This window comes from Strix aluco, chromosome Z (genome assembly GCF_031877795.1).
Source record: "Strix aluco isolate bStrAlu1 chromosome Z, bStrAlu1.hap1, whole genome shotgun sequence".
Lineage (NCBI taxonomy): Eukaryota > Metazoa > Chordata > Aves > Strigiformes > Strigidae > Strix > Strix aluco.
Window position 1 is genome coordinate 92,334,697 of NC_133971.1, and position 22,038 is coordinate 92,356,734.

At 44.4% G+C, this 22,038-nt stretch overlaps 1 protein-coding gene across 1 annotated transcript in view; it reads right to left on the reverse strand.

The window, feature by feature from the left end:
• Positions 1 to 267: 267 nt before the first annotated feature.
• The window catches only part of LOXHD1 (lipoxygenase homology PLAT domains 1), a 131,474-nt gene continuing 109,703 nt past the window's right edge, over positions 268 to 22,038 (reverse strand). Inside the window, exons 40-45 of the mRNA XM_074813690.1 lie at positions 18,882 to 19,067; positions 7,242 to 7,412; positions 6,011 to 6,149; positions 4,423 to 4,584; positions 1,420 to 1,893; positions 268 to 409 (exon numbers count right to left, since the gene is read on the reverse strand). Of these exons, the coding sequence (XP_074669791.1) occupies positions 268 to 409; positions 1,420 to 1,893; positions 4,423 to 4,584; positions 6,011 to 6,149; positions 7,242 to 7,412; positions 18,882 to 19,067 (1,274 nt within the window). The remainder of the gene's footprint in view (positions 410 to 1,419; positions 1,894 to 4,422; positions 4,585 to 6,010; positions 6,150 to 7,241; positions 7,413 to 18,881; positions 19,068 to 22,038) is intronic.

Genomic DNA, 22,038 nt, shown 5'->3' on the forward strand with positions numbered 1-22,038 from the left:
AGATGCAATACTTCCCTGGCGGGTCTTTGGTGGGATGCAGAAGCTTTCAAATATCTAGGAGCAATTGACAGTACCTGCAATACACCCCTAACTCCTGTCTGAGCATCGGTAACCTTTGCTGGGGCCTCCTTTGCCCATGACCAGGCTGGATTCAGCAGTGGGACAGTCCTGCCTTGTGGCCAGGCACATCCAGGTCTTGTCCCAGTGGAAGCATTATCCCCAACCCAGGGACTGATGGGGTGGGTGGGCTCAGCGGGTTTAACTCACTCAATGCTTGTTTAAAATCAGCTTCTGGGAGGCAGAACGATCTCTCCTAGGGCACAGGTGGGCCAGGAGGAAGGTCTTCTTCTCGTGGCAGCTCAGCCAGTCCCCTTTCTCCTCTGAAGGATGTGTCCTGCTGTTTTGGTCCCTGGGGAGGGAGACAGGGCTCCAGAAGTAATGATTTATAAACAACTTTTCTTGCTGTTTGGTACCTGCAGAGATGCGAGTAGTGGGAAGAGCTCATCTGCAGGAGCACTGGACCTTACTGCAGCTGGGAAATCCTTCCTCCACCACAGAAAAAATCAAACCAGCAGTTCTTATTAAAAGAAAAAAATAAAATAAACAGCAGCTGCTCTGAAACTGAGTTGGTATGCAGGCCATATAGGGTAAGATTGTCTTGAGACAGCTTTGAATGTAGTTAGCACAGCTTCCTTGCAGTGGAATTGATTATCCGGTAGGTCTTTTGCTCTGGCTGCTGTAACTGTAGATCTCAGCTCTGGGCAGACCTGGACAAATTCAGCCCAAGAGCTGGGTCTGGCTTGAGGGAGGAAAGCCCACAGGTAGGAAACACCACCCAGATCCCACCCCTTGAGATGTGGCTGGGTGGATAATGGGTCCTTTCCCACCACCCTGCAGAAATCCCTGCTGTGCCCGCTGCTTTCAACATGATGCCTTCTGGAGGTGTGTGTATGGACGTTCAGTGTTCACAGCTGCCAGAACTGGGAAAAACTGGGGTCTCCAAGCTCAATTTTCTTAAACATATTGGCTCAATTCTCTTATGTTCTTTACTCATCTAAAAGGGGAGCCCAGCAGTTGGTGGAGGCCAGTGGGCTTTCCCAGCCCTGGCAGAACAAAGCACTGAAAATAGAAGATAGCATCTGAGCTGCTAAAGGATAGTTTATGACTCTGTTAGTTGTGGCTTTTAATCATAAATAAGCAAGAAATGTGTTTATGTCATTCATAATTTTATATGCACTTTAAAAAAAGCAGTATTACTTTTACAAAATGTTAACTCAAGACGCACATCTTGCTACTAAAAATCTCTCAATACAAAAGGCAGTGTTTTAAAAAGTAAAATGCAATATAAAATGGTATAATGAGAAAAATGCGCATGAAGAAGGGATCGAAACCCTCCTGCAGCCCTACCCTCTTCAGTACCTAGGAAAAAGCTCCCTCCAGATTAACCCATCACCCCGGTTTTCATCCAGCCACTTCCCGCAGGGAAATATAGTGGTCACGCCGGTCGCCGAGTTGGTGATCTCCACCCGCTCCACCAGCCAGCCCGGCGCCAGACCACTGTTGTCGTGCTCAATCCGGACTTTTTTTAGCTCTCCCATGTCCAGTATTTCCAGGTAAAACCTGCTGGTTTTGCCCCGCTCAAAGAGATTCCTGAACTTCTGCTTCAGCGCCCGCTTTCCTGAGTCCCCGTTCAACCCGAAGATGGTGATGAACACGCTGGCGTCGGTCCCCGCACCCTTTTCAAAGCCTGTGACCACGATGGTCTCATATTTGACTGGCACCAAGCTCCGGGCTTTGCTGGCAAAGCTCTCAGTGACCTTGGCACACTCGAAGACTTTGTAGTCCCGCCTCTTGTAACGCAGAGGGATTTTCACATTGCACCTGAAAAAGTATCTGCCGAAGGAAAATTAGCAGCATGTTAATGGTACGGATGGCCACTTTACTGGGCAAATGCTATGGACAGGGCATGCTACTAAATTGCCCAACATTAATGCTGTTTCAGTACTTTTCCCCGGATGTGCAAGCACTAGAGTTTCTCACTGGAAAAACAGCTATGATATGGAACATTGCAACTGCAACTGGAGAACCCAGCATCTCCCAAGACAGCCACAGACACTCTGCACATGGGAGGGTTGGTGTGGGGCACTTGCCATCTCTTTTGCCTGTACGACAGCACGTCCATTTACAGCCCCACCGAGGCAGGACGAGCAATCAGTCCCGCAGCAAAGGCAGCCCTGGTCTGAGAGCAGGGAGATCAGCAATTACCCTCACTGATTGTGTGGTTAAGGTTGGGCTAGGAACTAGGAAAAAGGGAATGGGAAAGATGGGAGGAGAAGGTTTAAATCCTCTCCCGCCTCTTTCCTCATCTAGATCACCCAGCCCATCCTCAGCAGGCAAAAGACAAGCATGGAGCATGGAGCTGATAGGTACCAGATGCCGAAAGCCCTTGGCTCTGCAGTGCTGCCTCTGGTGATGTGCAGGGAGCACATAGCACATCCATGAATTACTGCGTGCCTGGCACCCGGCCAGGGGCTGGAGCACTCTGCTTTTAATGATGTATTTCGTTTCCAGTGATGAAGATCGCTTCCAAATGAGTTTCCCCCCGCCCGCCCTGCCTTCACCAAGCTGCAGCAGGTCCTCCTGGAGGGAGTGTAGCTGGATTGCAGCGCGTGTGCCTAAAATAAACACCCGGAGGAAGGGTCACCGCGATTCCAGCACTTCCAACACTTAAGCACTTCCAACGCTTTTGATGTTTTCTGCAGCCAAAGTTAAAGCACTCCTTTCTCTGGAAAGAAGCTTTGTAAATGAGAAGTTCTGGTGGGAGCAAAATTTTAGGCTCAGGAACAGAAAAACTGCATGGGAGTGGGGTGGAGGGCTTGCCTGGGCTACGTAATATCGCATGGTCTGGAGTTATAATGGAGCATGCCAGTCTTCAAGAGGGGTGAGAAGAAAAAAGATGACCCTTCTACCCCTGAGATTTGCAAGAAAAAGCTTCTAAATACAGCCCTTCCACATACTAAGATCTACTACTAAAAGGCAAAAATCCCAGTATAATTTAAAACTATTGCTGCAGCAATCTCATAACTCTTCTCATTTGGTCTTTGGCTTGACTGGGTGGGGTTTTTTTGATGTTTAGGATTGGGAATACCTGAAGTGAGAGCTTGCTTTCACGGTGCAATCTCCTCCAGTTGATCGTTTGCAGAGCAAACATCGCTGTGAAGTGCTGTGTCGGCAGAGCTGGAGCCCTGCTTCAGTGCAATGACAGGCTGCAGGCTTTACCGATATCTCCTGGCTGCCCTCCTTAATTTAAAACAACTTTAAAAAAAAATGGGGCTTTATGAGAAGATCTCTAGCCCCTTCAAAACACACTGTTTCAGCAGTTTCAGCACTCTCCCAATGAGTTCAGTGCACAGATTTGATTGCACAGCTGGACATTAAGGGTTCCAGGTTTTTCCCCACCAGGAGAAAAGAACATGTTTTAGTATGCAATTGACTGAGTTTTCATTCAGCAAGTATTATTGTGGCTCTTCTGCTGGCTGATTAATTTGCTAAGAGAGACTCTTGGCTTCTAAAAAAAAACACTTCAAGGATTTCTTCTTAAACACTCAGTTGTCTCAGTTGGAACAAACTCCTTGTAGTTAAATTTTTTAACAGCAATGGAAATATCATGGAGAAGAAAAGAAATCCACAATTAACATTGTGGATATTTTCTTTGAAGAGCAGTTTATTCTGCAAATGGACGATCTTCTCTGGTTCCTGCATAGTCCCTGTGCTATCTGCTCTCTGAGTCGTGAATGTCACCCCTTCCAAAGACAAGGCTCAGACCAAAGCATATAGGACCTGATGTGCTCAGGGCTCTTCAGACGTGTTTATTTTTCAGCTATGTCAGATTTCAGTCATATTCAAATCAGAGTAGCTGAGCTGCATCACTGCCACCTTTCCAGTGGGCTTTTTGGACCATACCTGAAAGATCTGGCATCCAAACTGGTCTGAACTGGAGGTTCAGGTTTTGTCTTACTCTCAACATTTTTCTAGGAGCTCTTTTGCAAGACTTACCTAAAGGCCAGTCTGTGCAGAGCATCCTACAAACCCCTTAAATTTCAATCGAAGTATTCTCCACAAGCTGAGACATTAATTTGTCATAGCTGTGAGATTCACCCAAGCCAGCTTGTTTATAAACTTATCTGCACATGCAAATGCCCTCTCTGACAACTCAGAAATTGCACAGGCAAGTCAGGCAGGGATGTTCTGTCTCATCTGACACACCAAACAGTTTGTCCTCAGCTTTCAGAAAGGGATTAAGATTTGGGAAGACTTTCTGCTGTTGCTTAAATCTGAAATGCTGCAGGAGGATGCATGCAGAGCTGCTCAGCTTCCCCATGCCCTCCTGGGGTGGCTCCTTGAAGATGAGAAGGCACTTACTTGTTGCAAAGCTCCATCTCTGTTATGATAATCTCTTGGACATGCCAGAAGACATCAGCTTTTGCAGATGACTTCTTCCCATCCTTTGGGCAGTGACCAACACAGATGGCTGCAATATCACCAACGTTCTTTGAAGAAAACTGAAATGTGTCTGTTGCTCCCCTAGAGAAACGGGGAGCACTTTCAGTTAGTATCCTGAAGGCTGACAGCAACTTGTTTCATATGGACATTAAGTAGTTTGCACATGGGTATGGAAGACAGATGATAAGCCTTCATTTAAAGTCATTTGGTTTAACCTACAATCATTCAACACAAAGTATAATTTCCATATTTAAATTCTCAGATTAGGGGTGACACTTTAAATTGTTGCCACTAGGACTTTCCAGGATAAACTTGAGCAGTTCCACATACAAAATCAATTTGCCTCATTATAGATAAAGCTAAAGAATGACTAATTTCCCCTCCAGCACTTATTCATTCATCCTTGACAGATACTGTATCTGTTACACATCTACCCACCATAGCTGTTTTAAATTTGCTAGTTCAGCCATCCTTCCTGAAGCTCAGTTTGAAAAGAGTTTAGAGAAACAATAGGTCTCTGTCAAACCCTTGGATGTCTCCCTGTCATGTCCCCTGCATATCTGCTGGGTTTATCTCCTTGGACTGGTCCGTATTCCAACCTGCCTCCAAGGATGGACTGTGACTAATGCTTTGGAGAGTGGTGTCTTTAACTCCAGTGTACACACCATCAGCTTAAGGTTGGAAGGAAGTTCCTCCTGATCTTTCATGTTTCACATGAAATCTCAGACATTCATACTAGAGTCCACATCAGCTGTAATTTCACCTTCCTTTACAGTGCTGCAAGAAAAACCTTTCCTCCCTGCAAGGCAACAGAACATCAGCAGCGTCCATGATTTTGAAGAGGTTCCCATCTCCTGAGGGAGTGCTATGTCCTTAAACAAAGCAGAAAACCCCTCTCACATCTGGAGCACTTTGGTCCCACATGGGAGAAGGAATCTGCCCCACATTACATAGATGTGCCTGTAGCTCGTCTGCGCACGAGGCTGATATTCAGCTTTCCTCACGCGACAGTGATCTTTCAGCCTTACACCCCAGATTCATCTGGAAAGTCAAATCTGAGCAACTCTGACAACATTTAGCCTCCAACTATTTTTACTTTCTCTCTGATTCTCACTGCCAGTGAGATGCTGTAAAAGGAACTAAAACCACCCCCAGCTTCCTTCTGCTCCTCCCAGCTCAAAAATACACAACCTCCCCTGGGGCTTGCCAGAAGCTCATTTGTATGTACTAATACAAAAGGACACACATACACATGCATCATCTACATTTCCTTTTACCAAATGCCTTTTCCTTATAATTTTTAAACCTGCTCTGTGTCTGCCCATCAGAAACTAATTTTACATCTTCCTTTTACTCCAGGTGAGAAGTCATTAGGCTTTTTGGAAGGGGGATGAGAAACAGCACAGCACAAACACAGCTCTGTAAGCCGCCCTGGAGAAGAGGTGGCATTTGTGGAAGACACACTGTTGGTGGGGAGTTCCTCTAGCCCACCATCCTGTCCCACTACCTTTCAAATCTCCTTTTCTTGGAGGAGTTTTCCATAAGGAATTCTTTCGAGCGGCCCAGCTTTCCTTCTAAGATGATCCAGATGTTTTCCTTTGTTTCTGCATCCTCTCTGTCGCTTGTTACTGTGGCAATCTCATAGGCTTTAAAGCATAATTAACACACACGTTAAACAGAAAAGGAAGAGCAGATGGCCAGAAAGATCTCTTCATTTGGCTGTCACTTTGCTTAAAAACTCTCTTCCTAATATTTATCACAGCACACAAGAAAGCATTTGCAAAATAAGGATGGAACCACACTGAAATCTGTGGGGCTTTTGACTTCTACATGCTTTGGAGTTCATGCAGGGATAAAGTACATGAAAAAATGAGTACTGCTCGATCAGCTGGCAAGAGTGGATGAAGCTGCTCTTGAACAAGCTGTGTGCAACTCCCTGCTGTGCTAAGCACTCCCTTTTTAACACAGCCCAGATCCTACAGTTTTTGTGCCACTGTTCCTAACAGGACAATGAGGATATCTGTGTACCCAACAGGATGTGCTTTTGTGGCATGTAAGTACCCAAAATGGCAATCACAAGGCTGATTTTTTTTTTGCAGGGGCAGAATGAAATCACACTGAAATAATGTGATTATTGTCTCTCCAGGACTTTTCTGAAGAAGAACACTGTGGTGCAGGACTTCTTGAGATGCACTGTGCATATCATCAGTGTGGTTAAATAACTTGCTTGCTCAGTTGCTCACCACATTAGACACCAGTGTAATTGCCTTTGACTCAGTAGAATTACCCAGAGCAGACCCAGGGCTATGGGGTGTTAAGCTCAGCCGTCATGTTCAGCTGTGACGTTTGAGCTAGTAGCCCAGAACTTGTTAAGGAGGAAGCTGGAGCAGTGTTACTGACAAAGCTTTAAGGTTTGAATTTATTTTCCATCTCAAAGACTCAAGCCCATTATTTCTAACGAAACCATAACCTTGTGTCCTTACGGCTTACTGCTGGACTGAACCTCTGCAGATGGGGCTCTCTTAGGTTTCAACCCAGAATGAGATCCTTTTCTTCCTCATAAATCCTGATTTGATTCTTTATTATCACAACATTGCACTTTTCAACTAAAGATTACCTTAAATAATCCAACCCTTAAAGCCTGAAAATACAAACGCCTATTGCATGGGAATGCTTAGTGCAGGAGATATGGTCCTATAGCCTCTGAGATCTCTCAGCAAAGTCAACTCTAAACTTACTGGTCCGTTCTTTCAGTTCCAGGATGTCGTTATTGGCACAAGCCAGTTCCCTTATGAGCTGCCCATCATCTTCACCTTTAGCCAACCAGCGATCACACTGGAAGCGAAATGTCTTGTCCATGGCGGAGTCCGTCACGTCAATATACTCCAGGTGCCAACCTGGTGCGATTCCTAGTAAAACAGCAAAATAAGAAAGGTTTGGATATTTTCACATAGGTTGGGTAAGGAGATGAGATACCTCTCCTTGATAGCACCCTGCTGGTGCTAGAAATTATTAGTATTTGCTTCAGATAATATCACCAGTGAACATGATGTTGTTCTGATGCCAAAAGCAATGTCGACTTGCTCAAGATTGCAGTCTGACCCACCTTCTAGAGTCAGGCCATGTTTTTGAGGGAGTTGTTAGCTTTTGATCAGATATTAAGTGTGTTGGAGCAAGGTCCTGGATAAGCTAGATTTCAAGCTCTCTGGTAAAGGGACCATTGTTTGTCCTTGCCCAGCACTTTGCATGAGTTGAGGCTTCTGCAATACCAGTAGCAGCAGCAGTGAGCAGGGAGAGCTGGAGATGGCTTGTCCCCTGTCAACATACCAACACAGGAACCATCCCAGGAAGACCTGCTGTGACTTAGGGACAACAAACCGTTACAAAGCTCCAGGGAAATCAGGGCCCTTAGACCTATTTGCCACAGCCAGAGGCATGAAATCTCCCAGAAATCAGAGAGTTTAGAGGCAAAAGTTAATGGAGCAGCTTCTATTGCAGAAACCACTGCTGATTCTTCCTTCCATTTCAAGGTCAACATGAAGCCTTAAAGCCAAAAGAAAGGTATGAGTTCACGTTCCACTTAGCCCCCACCCCTCCACCACACATGTTTGTAGCTATTAAAAAAGACAGCAGTCTGTGCATGGTTTGTGGTGGTCCCTTCATGTTTTGGGAGTGCTAACTGGCCCCAAGCTATAGGGTTTAGTGTCCTTCTCTATGGCCTGTATTACCCCCAACACCTTTATATTTGGATTTGAATGTCAGAAGGTGAGTTACAACTTGCTCCTTTGGCCCTGCCAGCTAGCAAACGCAAGGAAATTACCCACGCTATCCTGACTTTGCCAAGCAACTGGAGTGAATTCACTAATGCTGTGGCTGGACGTGAACATAGGACAGACTAAAGCATGGTTGCTCCAGCAGGAACCACCAAATCACCTAACTTTTGCCTTGGGGCCTTAGATCCCTTTTAGAGTTCTACTTTCTTTTGGTTTTTGGTTGTTTTTTTTCCAGTGGAAAGGCAACTAGAAAATGAAGAAAAGGGCATTTGGGAACATTTTCCTGATTTCTTTGTTGAAATACAAGCCCTTGTTGAGCCTGGGGGGATGGAAGGTTCTGACAGTTCTACTTACAAGTCCTGTTATTAGTCAAAGAAAGGTTATGATTATGATGAGAGATCTCTACTGACTTATTATTTACATCCCAGAGACATTAAACAGCTCTTGCTCTTCCAAGAACTCATTGCCATGTGTCTATTTCTTTAGTTTGCAAATATTAATCCTCTTTAGCCCTGAAAATAAAGGCACCTTTTTGAGTTATGTCAACAAACCACCCTGCTGCTGTGGAGTGCGATCCCTCTGCACCATGTGTTGGCAGTTCTCTACCAGCCTCACAGCCATTCCTGTTTTGTACTTTGGCTTCCTGAACCTTCTTCAAGCTAGGAGATGACCCACTACAAAGCATAGACCACAACCAAAGACACCACTTGCCCCTTAAATTTCGGGTGCACAGAACTGCAGAATCATTGTGGTTGGAAGGCAGCTCTGGAGAACGTCTATTCCAACCCCCCTGCTTAGAGCAAGCTCAGCTAAAGTAGGCTGCTCAGCTGGGCTGTGTCCAGACAGTTTTCTAATATTCCAAGGATGGAGACTCCACAACCCCTTTGGGCAACCTGTGACAGTGTTTGATTACCTATGCAGAGAAAAAAGCTTTTTTCTTATGTTTAAATGGAATTTCCTGTGTTTCAATTTGTGCCCATAGCCTCTTGTCCTGTCACTGAGAACTGGAGAGGAGTCTGGCTCCATCTTCTTTACTCCACCCATCAGATACTTGTATACATTGATAAAATCACCCTGAGCCTTTTCTTGTCCAAGCTGAACAGTCCCAGCTCTCTCAGCCTCTCATACAACAGCTGCTCCAATTCCTTAATCATTTTTCTGGCCCTTCACTGGACTTTTTCCAGTATGTCCTTGTCTCTCATGAACTGGGAGGACAGGGCCACGTGCCAGTGACAAGCCCTGTGCAAATACCATGGTGCAGCACCCAGGCAGGGAACTTGAATGCACCACCCAAACATGCAGGATCTCCTCTAGGCTCCAGTAGCAGGACAAAGGTACTAAGCAGGGTTTTGGGGGTGGGCTGGCATGCAGTACCCTCACAGATCCTCACCCATTTACTGCCTCCTGGGCAGATCTTATCAAATTCCCCAGGGCTCCCACCACACTCTAACTGGAGCAAATTGCTCTTTGGGGCTGTTTGGAAATTTATTCTAAACATGTTGGCAGTGTCAGCTGTTAATCTTTTTGTCAGGCTCATTTCCATTTAAGTTCAATGAACATCTCTGCAGCATATTCAGGAGGCTGCTCCGCTTCCATCAAAACTTTAGTTAAAACAGGACAGGATGAAAGAAAGAAAACATCCCATCCTTCTCCAGCAAGAGAGATCAATGACTGCAGACTGGGATAGAAAAATTGGTGATCTTAGTCCTGTTGACAGCAGTGAACAGCATGACTGGGACAGGATCTGTGCTGAACAGCAGTATCAGAAAAGAGACTGAATGAGATGCACATACTCTCCTCCCTTTTCTCCAGCCTAGTCCCAGCAGCCGCTCACCAGGGGACCTGTGACAAAACCCTGCTCTTTTATCACAGGGGGAGATGGGCCAGAGCTGACTTTCCAGCACATGTTGGAGTTGTGGGCAAAGCAAGCACAAAGCTCGGCTTTTCCTGATGTTCCCTGCAGAAGATGAGTTTATCAGCTCTGGACTATTTAAAGAGTAAGCTCTGGGCTTGACACTGAAAAGCAAATACCAACAGGGTGTCCCTCAGAGCACAAGGGTACCTCAAATCAAGGAGCTGCATGGTCACTCTTAGAAAAATGGGGCTACTGCCCCAAAGCATCCTCCTGTCTGCTTTAAAGAAAAAAAATTTCTCTTCCCTCTCACTAGAATTAGTCTTTTCTTTTTCCTGTTTTCCTTCCTGATGGTTAGCAACATAAATTAGATTAGGAGATCTGGAAGCTGTACAAATATCCTATACAGTTTTTCATTTCTGAAGAGAAATAATTCACCCCAGGTGAATGCTGTACTAACTACGTCTGGAGCAGCACATCTTCCCACCCTGTCCACGTTCTCTGGGGCCAGGAGTGGTATCACATCAAGGGTTTCACTGCCACAGCGTTAAACCACATTTGAAAGCTGATATGGAAATAGAAGCATTGATTCAGGCCTAAAGAAAACAATTGTTTTACCAGACAAGGTATTGTTTTTCTCTTGTTTCAGGCTGGGAAAAGATACATTTACATTTTTTTTGCATTGATTTGGGAAAAAATACAAAGTCTAGTAATGTGTAGAGTCTAAGTGTGAGACTTTCCCTCCACTGAGCTGGCTCAGTGGGCTGGGGAGCACACCAGTGGAAGGAGAAGAAACCGTGTTTGCAGAACCGCTTTTCAGTTCATGAAATCCTCGTTTCAGGATATTACTCTGTTCAAACCTTCTGTTCCTGTGTGGCTTTTGCAGAGCAGTGGTCTCAGAGACATTACAGCGCCTAAGAAACAACAGGAAAGGAAACTACATCCCATATGAATGCAACCCCAGTGGCATCAATCCTCAGAACAAGCTGGTTTATGGAGTGGGCATCAGTGAAAGGTGAGGAAAGAGGAGCCAGAAAAGTGGTGTGGATGTAGCAGGGTGGAAAGACTTTCCTAGGTCCTGTCCACTGCTCACACAGCCTGGCTGTGCAGGAGAAACTGCAGCGATGGCTCAACAGCCTTTTCCCTGGGTGTTGGTGGACAGTGGATCCTGATCCACCATTAAAACCACAGCTGCTCCATCACACAACTTTCAGTGCTTGCAGAAGAGACAGAGCAGATCTGTTTGTGTCCTGTTGGCACCTCGACCAACAGTATCAGGAGAACAAGGGCTCAGGAACAAATCAACTGCATGAATGCCTTGGAGATCATCATGGGCTTTTCTACAGTGACCCCAGTACAAACCAGGACCACTACACTTGTCTCCATTACCACTTTGGGGCACAAGGGAAGAAATATCACGTATCTGAGCACTTCCTGCTCAATTATGCAGGTCTCGGTCTTTAAAATAGTTTGGCCACCACTGTGCCTTTGTGGAAGATCCCCTATCAACATAACGAGTGTTCAGTGTTTGTAACAAAAGGTACTTCACTCCAGGCCTGTTTTGCTGAATCCCCAGCAGCAAACCTGGCCTAATAAAACCCGTGGCTGTGCCGAGTAGGCTCCTTAATAGTCCACAGCTGGAAGTGACATTTTCAATAGCATGCAAAACATTTCAAATGTAATTAGAGGAGGAGAAGAGCTTTGGGGAAAACAGAATCGCTTTGCTTGCTTGACTCTGGCAGTTGTGTCATTTAGTGTCTCATGTAGGCAAATGTATTCTCTTCCCCAAGTGTCCTTATCCAAAAGAGCAGTTATTTGTCCCATTTATCCTCCTGGCCCAAACTGACGACGGGGGAAAGGGCCCTCTGACATCTGCAAGGTCTTCTCAGGACTATCTTGCCTTTTTCCACAGTGATGCTAAAAGTCTGTGTTTTCCTGACATTGGACAGACAGGTTGGATTGTAGCCTCCTTGTTATGCATTTCTGCAGTGATGAATGCAATCGAGTCTGATTTTAGAAGTAGCAGACATAACACAGATAATGATGTTACTGCTTCAATTAACAAAAAGCCCAACTTGCAGCACCAGAAGTTTCCTTTGCTCCTCTTGGGAAACGCCACCACTTGCCCCAGCCTACATTCACCCCTAAAATATTAAGCTATTCTGACACACGTAGAAACATGGGAGGATGGGAGAAAAAGAGTGAGAATGACCCAAGTCTGGTGAGTTCACAACTCAGGAGGCACCTGGTCCCTGACCTTGCTTTAGTGAATATTAGCTATTCTTTGCAAAGTGAGAGCTGATGGGACCAAATCTGTGCTGGCAGAACCACATCCAGGCTTGGATACACAGATGTCCACGGAAGTTAAACTGTCTCCACTCTTCGCAGCCATATTCATCGACTTTCCTCTCTATCCCTTGTCTATCTGTAGCAGATCTTCTTTGGTTTGGTTTTGGAAGTAGTTGATGCCCAATCAAGGATAATAGTTGTCATTACTGGTGCTTATGTTCCCATAGGAGTAAAAGAGAAATCCTGCTTGGGACATTGACCACTCAGGGGCCAGTGAAGAATTGCTGCTGCCCAGCCTTTTACAACCATCAACCAGTGCTGCTCAGCTTCCTAATTGCATTTTTTTTTTTTATCTTCACATATTCTGAAACATAAAGTAATGACCATTGCAAAGACAGTTCATCAGCCTTGTGTCCTCTGCCATTATTTATCCCCTGCCTGGTTAGATGACCATCCATCCCTAAACCCCACCACATGAGGCATCACCCAGAAAGTGGTGGGAGTTTTAATAGCAGTGTTAGATCACTAGAAATGGAGTGTTAATTGTGAGGTGTTAAAATTATAGCATCTAGCTTTGCATCAGTACATCTCAAAACACTTTAAGAAGGTGAATAATTTTTATCCCTAATTTACATAATTGAAAATGAGGTACAGGAATGTGATTTACGCAAGGTCATTCAGCAAGCCAGCGGCAGAATAAAAATAGATCCATTTCGTATATCTCTCCTTTAGGATCATGTTAGTTCACACCACAACATTTCTCATCAGAGCAGACAGGCAATGCAAAACCTCTCACAACCTTTGACAAAGCAAAAGCTTAACACTTCGGACAGCTTTAGAAAATAGGTCTCCTGCCCCTCCTCCTCTGTTTATGCAACTTGTTCAGTCCAGGATTTGACTCAGGTCAAAACCACACATAAATTACTCTGAGACAACCCACCCCCCTCAGCCCTTACATATAAACTACTCCTGTGCAAAACCACTTAACAGTTCAGAGTGAAGATATAACAGTTTCTTAGATTATATTCTTGCAATTGAAGCATATTTTGTGTTTTATTGAGCCATAGTTGATGCAAAAGCATTTAACAAGGATGCAGGATAATTTGTCCCCAAGAGGAACAAAGAAGGTTTGAATTAAAAAAGCTTTTACAGAACTGATAATTCTGCAGCTATATCTGATCTTTTGGGCTCTTTCTACTGCATAGTGAAGGGTTCTGCATTGATAGAAGATTGTGAAGAAATGAATGACTGCACAACATCAACACTGAAGTCTTCACTTTCCAAATTTGCTGTTTTGTTTGCTTACATCTTTTTTTTTGACTTTATGTCAAGTCTGGACTGTGAGCTTTTTGCAGACACTTCTGCTGGCGCTGTCATGCCTGTACCACGTCTTTGTGATAGGACTGTTGAGCATAAGGAAAAAAACCTACCATTGAGGAGAGAGGAAAGTACGTCGTGTGTAGGGAGGGCTCTGCGGGTCAGTGCTAGGGTGTCCCAAGGGGCTGAAGCCAGATTTAGGCAACCTGAAGGACTAAGCAGCACGGCACAGTTGTTGGCATGCTACACAAGTCTGCAGTTTGCATGACTATTTGTGCCTTGTCTAAGGCATTGACTTCAATCCATCCCGAAACATGCAGGAGTTGACGTAGTCTTCCTCTGTACTGAGCCATCAACAGAACAGGGGGAATGATGAACTCTCCTCTCCTTGGTATGTTTTAAACATCTATTTCTCTTCCTCTCACTTTTTATTTAAAGCAGAAACTATTCAACAAATCTGCCCCATGGATCAACAGAGTTTATGAGGCAACAGTCAAGCACTGAGAAGAGGGCTTAGAAAGACCTTCTCAAGTCTGATAGCTGAGTAAATCCTTACAAAGGGCTGAAAAGGCAGATCTTTAGGTTTATTTTAATATTTTATGGCCTACAAGTGCCCAAAAGGCTTGGAATCATGTCTGTGAACTGCAGAAACATATCTCTAGAAAAGTCATGTGCTGCATGTTCAAGGCCTGGGAAATTTAAAATCTGATTCAAGATACTGGTCCTTAAAAAGGTAGTTCCTTCAGAGAAAGAAAAATGAAGGTATAATAATGTTTTTGAGTTGGGTCCAGATCAAGGAAGGGGAATGAGATCCTCTCTCCATTGGAAGAGCCACTGAGAAGGTGGGGCAATTAGGTTATTTAAAACTCAATTAGACAATGTCATAGCAGTTGGTGTAATGGAGAGAAGGGCCCTGTTGAGCCAAAGAAGAAGTTGGGCTGCAGAACGTTGTTATTTACTTCTGTCTTTGCTCCTGTAATAACACAGAGAAGTCTGGTTTATCCATAATTAGACTCTTCCTGGCTCCTCTTGGCTGATGGCAACTGCGATAATCAAGAATCTGAAATTAATGACTGTAGAAAGACTGCTTATCATATGGGTTCAAATCTACTCAGACAGATGAGGGAGCTAAATCCAGATTTCCCATATCTCCTTCTGCAAGGAGAAAAAGGAAAAAAAAAAAAAGAGGAAAACAAAAGCTTTTTCTAGGTAAATAATTCCATTACTGAGATATTGAGAAACTTTAAGCCATTCTTCCAGAATGGTGATTTAGTTCTTAAACCAGAGAAAATTCTATATTTAGAAAGCCAGCATTTCTACAGATACTGATCTTGCATAAATGTAAAAGTAAATGAACTGAGATATGAGAAAATACATAGTGCCTATCTGAGATCAGGAGATGGGGAGTCTGGAAACGATTAAGTTTGCTCAGGGAGTCTAAATATATTAGGTTGAACATCAGTATCTCAAAGTAAACAGGGGCAAGATAAAAAGACATGGAGCAAAACTTAAAACTAGATTTCATTCACAGCAATTCATTGTTACCAGACCCTTGTTGGTGAGCTCTAAACATCTAAAAAACCAGGAACAAGTTCCTTGAAATTGCAGTTGCAAAGTCTCTAAACTGCCTGTTTTCAAATGAACACTGACTTCCTCCCTAATCAATTTTACTGAAGTCAGAGGAATTAGATGGGGACTTCATTCCTCCTTTATATCTCATACACAGATGCCACTCAGCAGTTTTTGTGGGGAAAATGGCATTTAAAAACATTAAAGTGGGACCATAAAACTGACATGCTTTTCCAGAGGAGGCAAATGCGGTGTCTGCAATTTAAAGACCTTCTGACAGTCTTTGCCATTGCAATTACTGTCTCTTCAACTCTGAACACCCCACTGCGGTCAAATTTCAGTGAAAGGATAAACAAAAGTAGGATGTGAACTGGGAGCAAAGCCACTGCAGCAAAACTTCACTGATAGGGACAGATGCTGAGCTGGACTTCATGGTAAAGTATTTGCCCACCTTGGATAAACCATTTAAATGTATTTTATCCTGAAATGTGGGCAGGTTGGTATGCTTCTTGCTGGGACCAGGTGGTGTCTGAAAGAAAAATAAGGCCTGTGATGGTTAGTAGTTCCCTTAACTAGCCCATAGGTGTTAAAGGCACCTCATGTGAGTCAGAACAGGTTGATGCTGTCATCGAGGCTGATTATTAAGAAAATTAGGAGAAGAACATCAACCATGTTCCAAGCATTCAGCATGTGAGGAGCAATGGGGTAGGCCAATGTGATGCTAGGTCTTCCACAGACCATTGGCAGAAAACCATTTAGTCCTAAAAAGAAAAAAAAAAACGAGGAAAGAACGATCAATATCTGATGCCTCAAAGTAATGCTAAATACAAGCACATTTTTATTTAATACCCCAAGTCCCCCAAGCATCTGACAAAAACCATACACAACCCTTGACCCCTGACCCCCACTACTCCTTTCCAAAAAAATAGAGCCAGGAGTTTCTAACCAGTGGCACAGCTGATTTATATAAATTGTATAGAGAGAGCAGGCATATATGCAGAAGATAGCTACAGCCGGGGATCCCAGTAGTCATAAATACTCTACCCACCCAAGAAAATGTCATGCTGCATTGTGTGAAGTTTTAGATAGGAGATGCCTTTCACATGACTAATGCAAGAACAATGAACACAACATATGTTATGATTTAAACTACAGTTGTCCTCCTTTCTTGGGGGGAATAAAAAGTACATTTTTGCTGAGCAAAACCTGAGCATATTGTTTGTCCAAGGTTTAACCCTGCAGTCAGCTAGATCTGGTAAAAGCCCCATTAACTATTCTTTATAAAGGTAAACCAGTGATATGAGGGAAATAAGGAAAGAGAATATGAGGTTGCAATGTGAACTTACATTCATGAGGTATTTTTTCAAGTTCAGGACTCATAGTTTACTATTTTATCTGACTTGTGGTGGCTATCTGGGTACATGCTCTCAGCCCACAGCAAATTTAAACTAATTGAGCCTATTTACTGCTTAGCCTAAGGCTAAACTCTGTGGCTTCCCTTTGCCACTAATCAAGAGCATGCAGATAGCAATTACCATAGCTCAGCTGCAATGTGGTAACTCCCCAACCTGGATCAACAACATCATCAGTCACACGGAGAAGGTGAACCATGACCACTTGATCAAGAAGGAAAAGGCAGCAAAAAGATTAACAGGATTTACTTGTCAAGCAACAGAGAGCAGACCTGTGGGACTCATTGCCATGGGATGCCGTGGGTGCTAAATGGTGGAGAGTCTGGACAAGGAACTGAATGAGAAAATTCACTGAAAGTTACCTAATGGATGAAAAGGATATCTAGTTCAGCAAATGCCCTGAGCTATGTGTAGTAAGATGCAGAGAACTGGGGAAGGATTACACATACGCAGTCAGTTCCTCCTCTTCCTTGTGCACCCAGTGATGCTGCTGTTGGAAACAGCTGCTGGTCTCGACAGACCCTCGGTCTGACCTAGTTCTCATCTTCCTACATCCCAGCCTGTTCACGTGCCTGAGCCCTAAGGATCAGCTCTGACCTGGTGCGTCTCTTTAATTCTGTTAGCACGACCAATCACTGGGGAGCCGCAATACCTCTTGAGGAAAATGTTCTTTTTGTAGACATTTCAGTTGGTAATATATACAAAAATGAATCTACAAGTCCATGTTGATTTCTTGCCTGCTCTCAGAAGGATATCTGAACTACCCTTGCAACTACAGAGATGCCTGTTTGCTGAGCTAAAACTCTTGTGGGTATTTTGATAGCCGTTTCCATTTCTAAATCTAAACTGCTGATTCAGAGAATAAGTAAGTGTTTTGGCAACTAAAATCAGGTAAAAACAGCTCCCTTACAGCATTCAGCGCCAGCTATATAACATGATATTACAGAGGTTACTCAACTAAATTGTCCTGTGTTGTGGGAGTAATAAATACAAGCCTAAATCTTGCAGTGGCTGGGAATAAAACAATCATGTTAGGTGCATGGTTTTATTTCCCATATTTCACAACAGACAAGCTACAATAAGATTTTTTTTTTTTTTTAATAAAAAAAAGGAATCAAACCTCCAGTGGGAAAATCTGATCCAGAGGTAGCATCTTTTATTAACATCGTATGAGATGCAGCCTTCCCCACCTGCCACAACTTGAAGAAGTCAAGAAGATGATGGCCAGGACATGTGCATACTGACATATAACCCCAGCCATAAACTAGGTGCAATCAGGTAATGACTGAGTAATCCTGCTGCCATTTCTCCCAGGACTTCAATAAATACTTCTGCCCAAACCACCTTGTTAACACTGACCCAGGTGGGTCTATGGGAGCCATCAAGCTTCACCTTTGGGCTGCAGCAAGTCATTAGCGAGCAAGTCATTACTAATGCAAGATCATCTATTTTAGATTAATATGGGATGGGATGAGATGTCATCACAGCAGCGTGAGCGATGCATTTGTTACAAGATGCTGCTTGGTGCCTGAATAACAACACAAATGACTGTGACAATGGTCCTGAGTGCTGCTCTGCTGTTTGTGATACCAGTTAGGGTGTCCAGCAGCTGGGAAATGTCAGAATCTCTCTCTCTCTTGGCAGGGCACTGCACACTCACCAGCTGAGGTAGTGATTTTAGTAAAGACAGACACATATCTTTATTTCTATCTTCTAAAGCTCACTATGTTATGCCAGGCTGCATTACCCCATGTGTCGGTGTCAGGCTGATAGCATCAAATTGCTAGGAAAGCACCATACTGGCCTGTGAAAAAGATATTGCAATAATAGAGTTGGTGTGTTGGGATAATGGGCTGGATGGCTTTGCTTTGGAGGAGCAATCATTATCTGTGCTGCAGTGGTGAATGTAAGCTCCGACTGAAGCTGGGGACCCATTAGAGCAGATACTACACCAGCATGCAGGGAGACGGTCTCCTGCAGGTAGGGACTATGTCTAGACAGGCAAGCTGGGACACAGGATCCAGGTAAAATCCTTGAGATTACCCAGCCTGCAGCAGAGGTGGGAGCAGTGCTCCCAGCCTGCCTCATATCCACAGAGAAGGAGGTGTTTCCTCAAGTGAAAACATTGTCCCAACCTCTCCCACCCCGCCACGTCACTGCCCTGACCTTTGTTGTCATGCCAGATCCGCACTTTGCAGAGATCTCCCAGGCTCAGCATGTCTGAGAAGTTGAATTCATCCATCTGGTTCCTCTCAAACTTGTTAGACTTGTTGGACTCCTTCAGAGCCAGGGTCCCACTGTCCCCGTTCTCCCCAAACAGGATCAAGGACACGTTGGCATCGGTGCCTGCTCCTGGAAGGAGAAAGCAAGGCACATTGTCATGAGCAAACCTGCTGTGTAGGGCTGACACCCAACCCCCAACTGCATGGAAATGGAGTCAGCAGAGGCAGTCTGGAAGAGGCTGCAGCGATGCTCATGTTCCTCTGTGCACAGCTGACAAATTTCAGTGAATTTGTGCAGGATCCTGCAAGGAGGACACCCCATGGTAGTTAACAAGCCAGGCCTCTCAGCCAAATCCTCCAAATACAGCTGGAATGCTTCACCCTTGCATTCAGGGTATGGTGACCATGATGATAGCAGCACTAATAGGAAGCAGGAGTGTCTGCTCCTGACGGAGCACTGTGCATCGTGCCGCGTTGCAGAGGATGCCAGTGTCATGACTCCCATTTTTCCAAGGTGGCTTGGGAAGAAAAGTGACTTACCCAGCAATCTATGAAAGAGCGTTAAAGAACATATTTTAACGTTTCTAGCTACAAAGCATTAGCACACATCAACTGGGGCTTCCCGCTGGGCCACAGTCCCTTTGCCACACTGTGGTCTCCTTCCGCATTCCCACAACCTCCTCCAAGGTGACCTGTGGCACCCAGGACACTTCAGCTGGGTTCTGTCTAATACTGCTCTCCTGGTGTTGTATGGCACAGGGATTTGAAAGCAAAGTGCAGATCATCAACCAAACCACTGCGGCATCCTGCGGCACACTTTCCCCTCCCATAGGTCTTCCTTCTACATTCCTGTTTCTCAAAACATTGTCCATGCTGCATTTAATGGAAAAAGTTCCAGTTTCCCATACAACAGTTTGACCCATCAATTCCCACCTCTTCTTATGTATATGTTAGGAAAGGAAAAATTTCTAAGCTGATCTTTAATATGTGATATTGAATTTCATATGCCCATTATTGTCTACATTTTGCTGCAGAAAACAGCCATGCTGTCATTTTTCCTGACTTTTGGAGAGTTCAAGGCCAAGTCATCACCCTCAGTGACCTTACAAACATTTTAGCTGAAAGCGCCACAATGTTTTTACCTGGCACTATTTATAATTTGACCAAAATTATTGCTTTTTATTTTTGACGCCATAATAAAAAAGCAGATTAATAGAAAGCAATTTGATTCCACTTGGGCAGACATTTGTCATGTCAGAACCAAAGCCCTTAAATTTTGGAAAATGAAAATGAGATTGTCAAACCCAAATCTGTCTTACAAAGAAACTCAGCAGCTGCTGCTCTCCGTTAGATAGCCCAGCTTTGAAAACTCTAACCGCCTGCCAAGCCATTTCTTACACAAGAGTATCGTAAATCCACTTTGGGCCACATGGACAGTATTTCCCACAGCTCCATTCACAACACAATGTAGAGACAAAGTGTGTGTGTGTGGGGGGGGGGGGGGTGGAACAGAAAACTTCTTGAGAAAGCTACCACTTCTTCAGGATTATTATTTGAATACAGAAATTACGAATAAATCACAACTCTTCTTATAGAAGGACTGGAAAAAATACTAAAAAAAAAAAAAAAGAGAGAGAAAAAGAATCATACAGACAAAAAGCAAAGCAACTTTTGGTTTCCATGTGAAAAATTGTCTATGTTAAATCTGGTCTAATTTTCAGCGGTTCCCTGGGAAGGACTTAAGAAGGAAGAGAAAGCATCAGGGATTCAGGCAGTTCATCTGGCAGTACCTTTTATGACCTTAAAGTTTGCTGAGGTGAGGAACAAAGCAAACTGAAGTCCATTTCCTTACAAGGAGCAGACTCCCAATTAATGTAAGGTCTCAAAAAGCACAGAACTAACTGTTTCTTAGCAAAACCTTCCCTGCAGGAAGAAGCTTATGGGGGCCTCATGCCGTGACATTTCCCTCACAAGCAATTAGCAGGAGATGGGAAAGAAAAGAACAGAAATTGCTGAATCAATGTACACTTCACCTACTTGATTCTCTGATTTTTTTGTTGTTGTTGTTAATTCCAGGAAGCTGTCAGGCACATTTAGGAACTGTAACAAATTTGACAAATGAAGAGATGAAGGCACTGTGGTTACACAGGCCTTAACTGGCAGTCAGGGCAATAGCTCATGGGTCAGTACGGGGGTCTGCAGCACTGGACTTCGTCATCAACACCCTAAGCAATGACACAATGCATCCTCAGCAGATTTCTGGATAACATTAAATTTGGGGGAGTGACTGACATGCTGAATGGCAGAACTGAGAGCTGCTGAATGGCAGTTGAGAATTAAGGTTGTTCAGCCTGGAGAAGAGAAGGCTCCAGGGAGTCCTTATAGTGGCCTCCCAGGACTTAAAGGGGCTACAGAAAAGCTGGGGAGGGACTCTTGATCAGGGAGTGTAGGGATAGAACGAGGGATAATGGTTTTAAACTGAAAGAGGGCAGATTTAGATTAGATCTAAGGAAGAAATTCTTCCCTGTGAGGGTGGTGAGGCCCTGGCACAGGTTGCCCAGAGAAGCTGTGGCTGCCCCCTCCCTGAAAGGGTTCAAGGCTAGGTTGGATGGGGCTTTGGGCAACCTGGGCTAGTGGAAGGTGTCCCTGACTGTGGAACTAGGTGATCTTTCAGATCTCTTCCAACCCAAATCATTCTATGATTCCGTGATTCCAACACAGGTGGACCTTGAGAAGCTTGAGGACTGGGGAAGCAGAAATCCCATGAAGTTCAGAAAGGAGAAATGCAAAGTTCTATGTCTGGGTTGGAATAAAACCTGCACGTGTACGTGCTGGGGAGCTGAGGAAGACCCAAAGGTAATAGCAGTAACATTCATATTCAGGTTGAATCCAAGCTAACAGCAAGTTCTCAGTGTTCAATGCAAACCACATATTTGGCTACAGCAGGAGGAGCATGGCCAGCAGCTGAAGGGAAGATCTTATCCCCTTTGCTCAGCACTGAGGAGCCCACACGTAGACGATGGTGTCAGTTTGGGTACCTGGGTCATGTTAAGACACTGAGAAGTGCTCAGCAGATGGTTGCCAAGATGGACAGAAGCTGG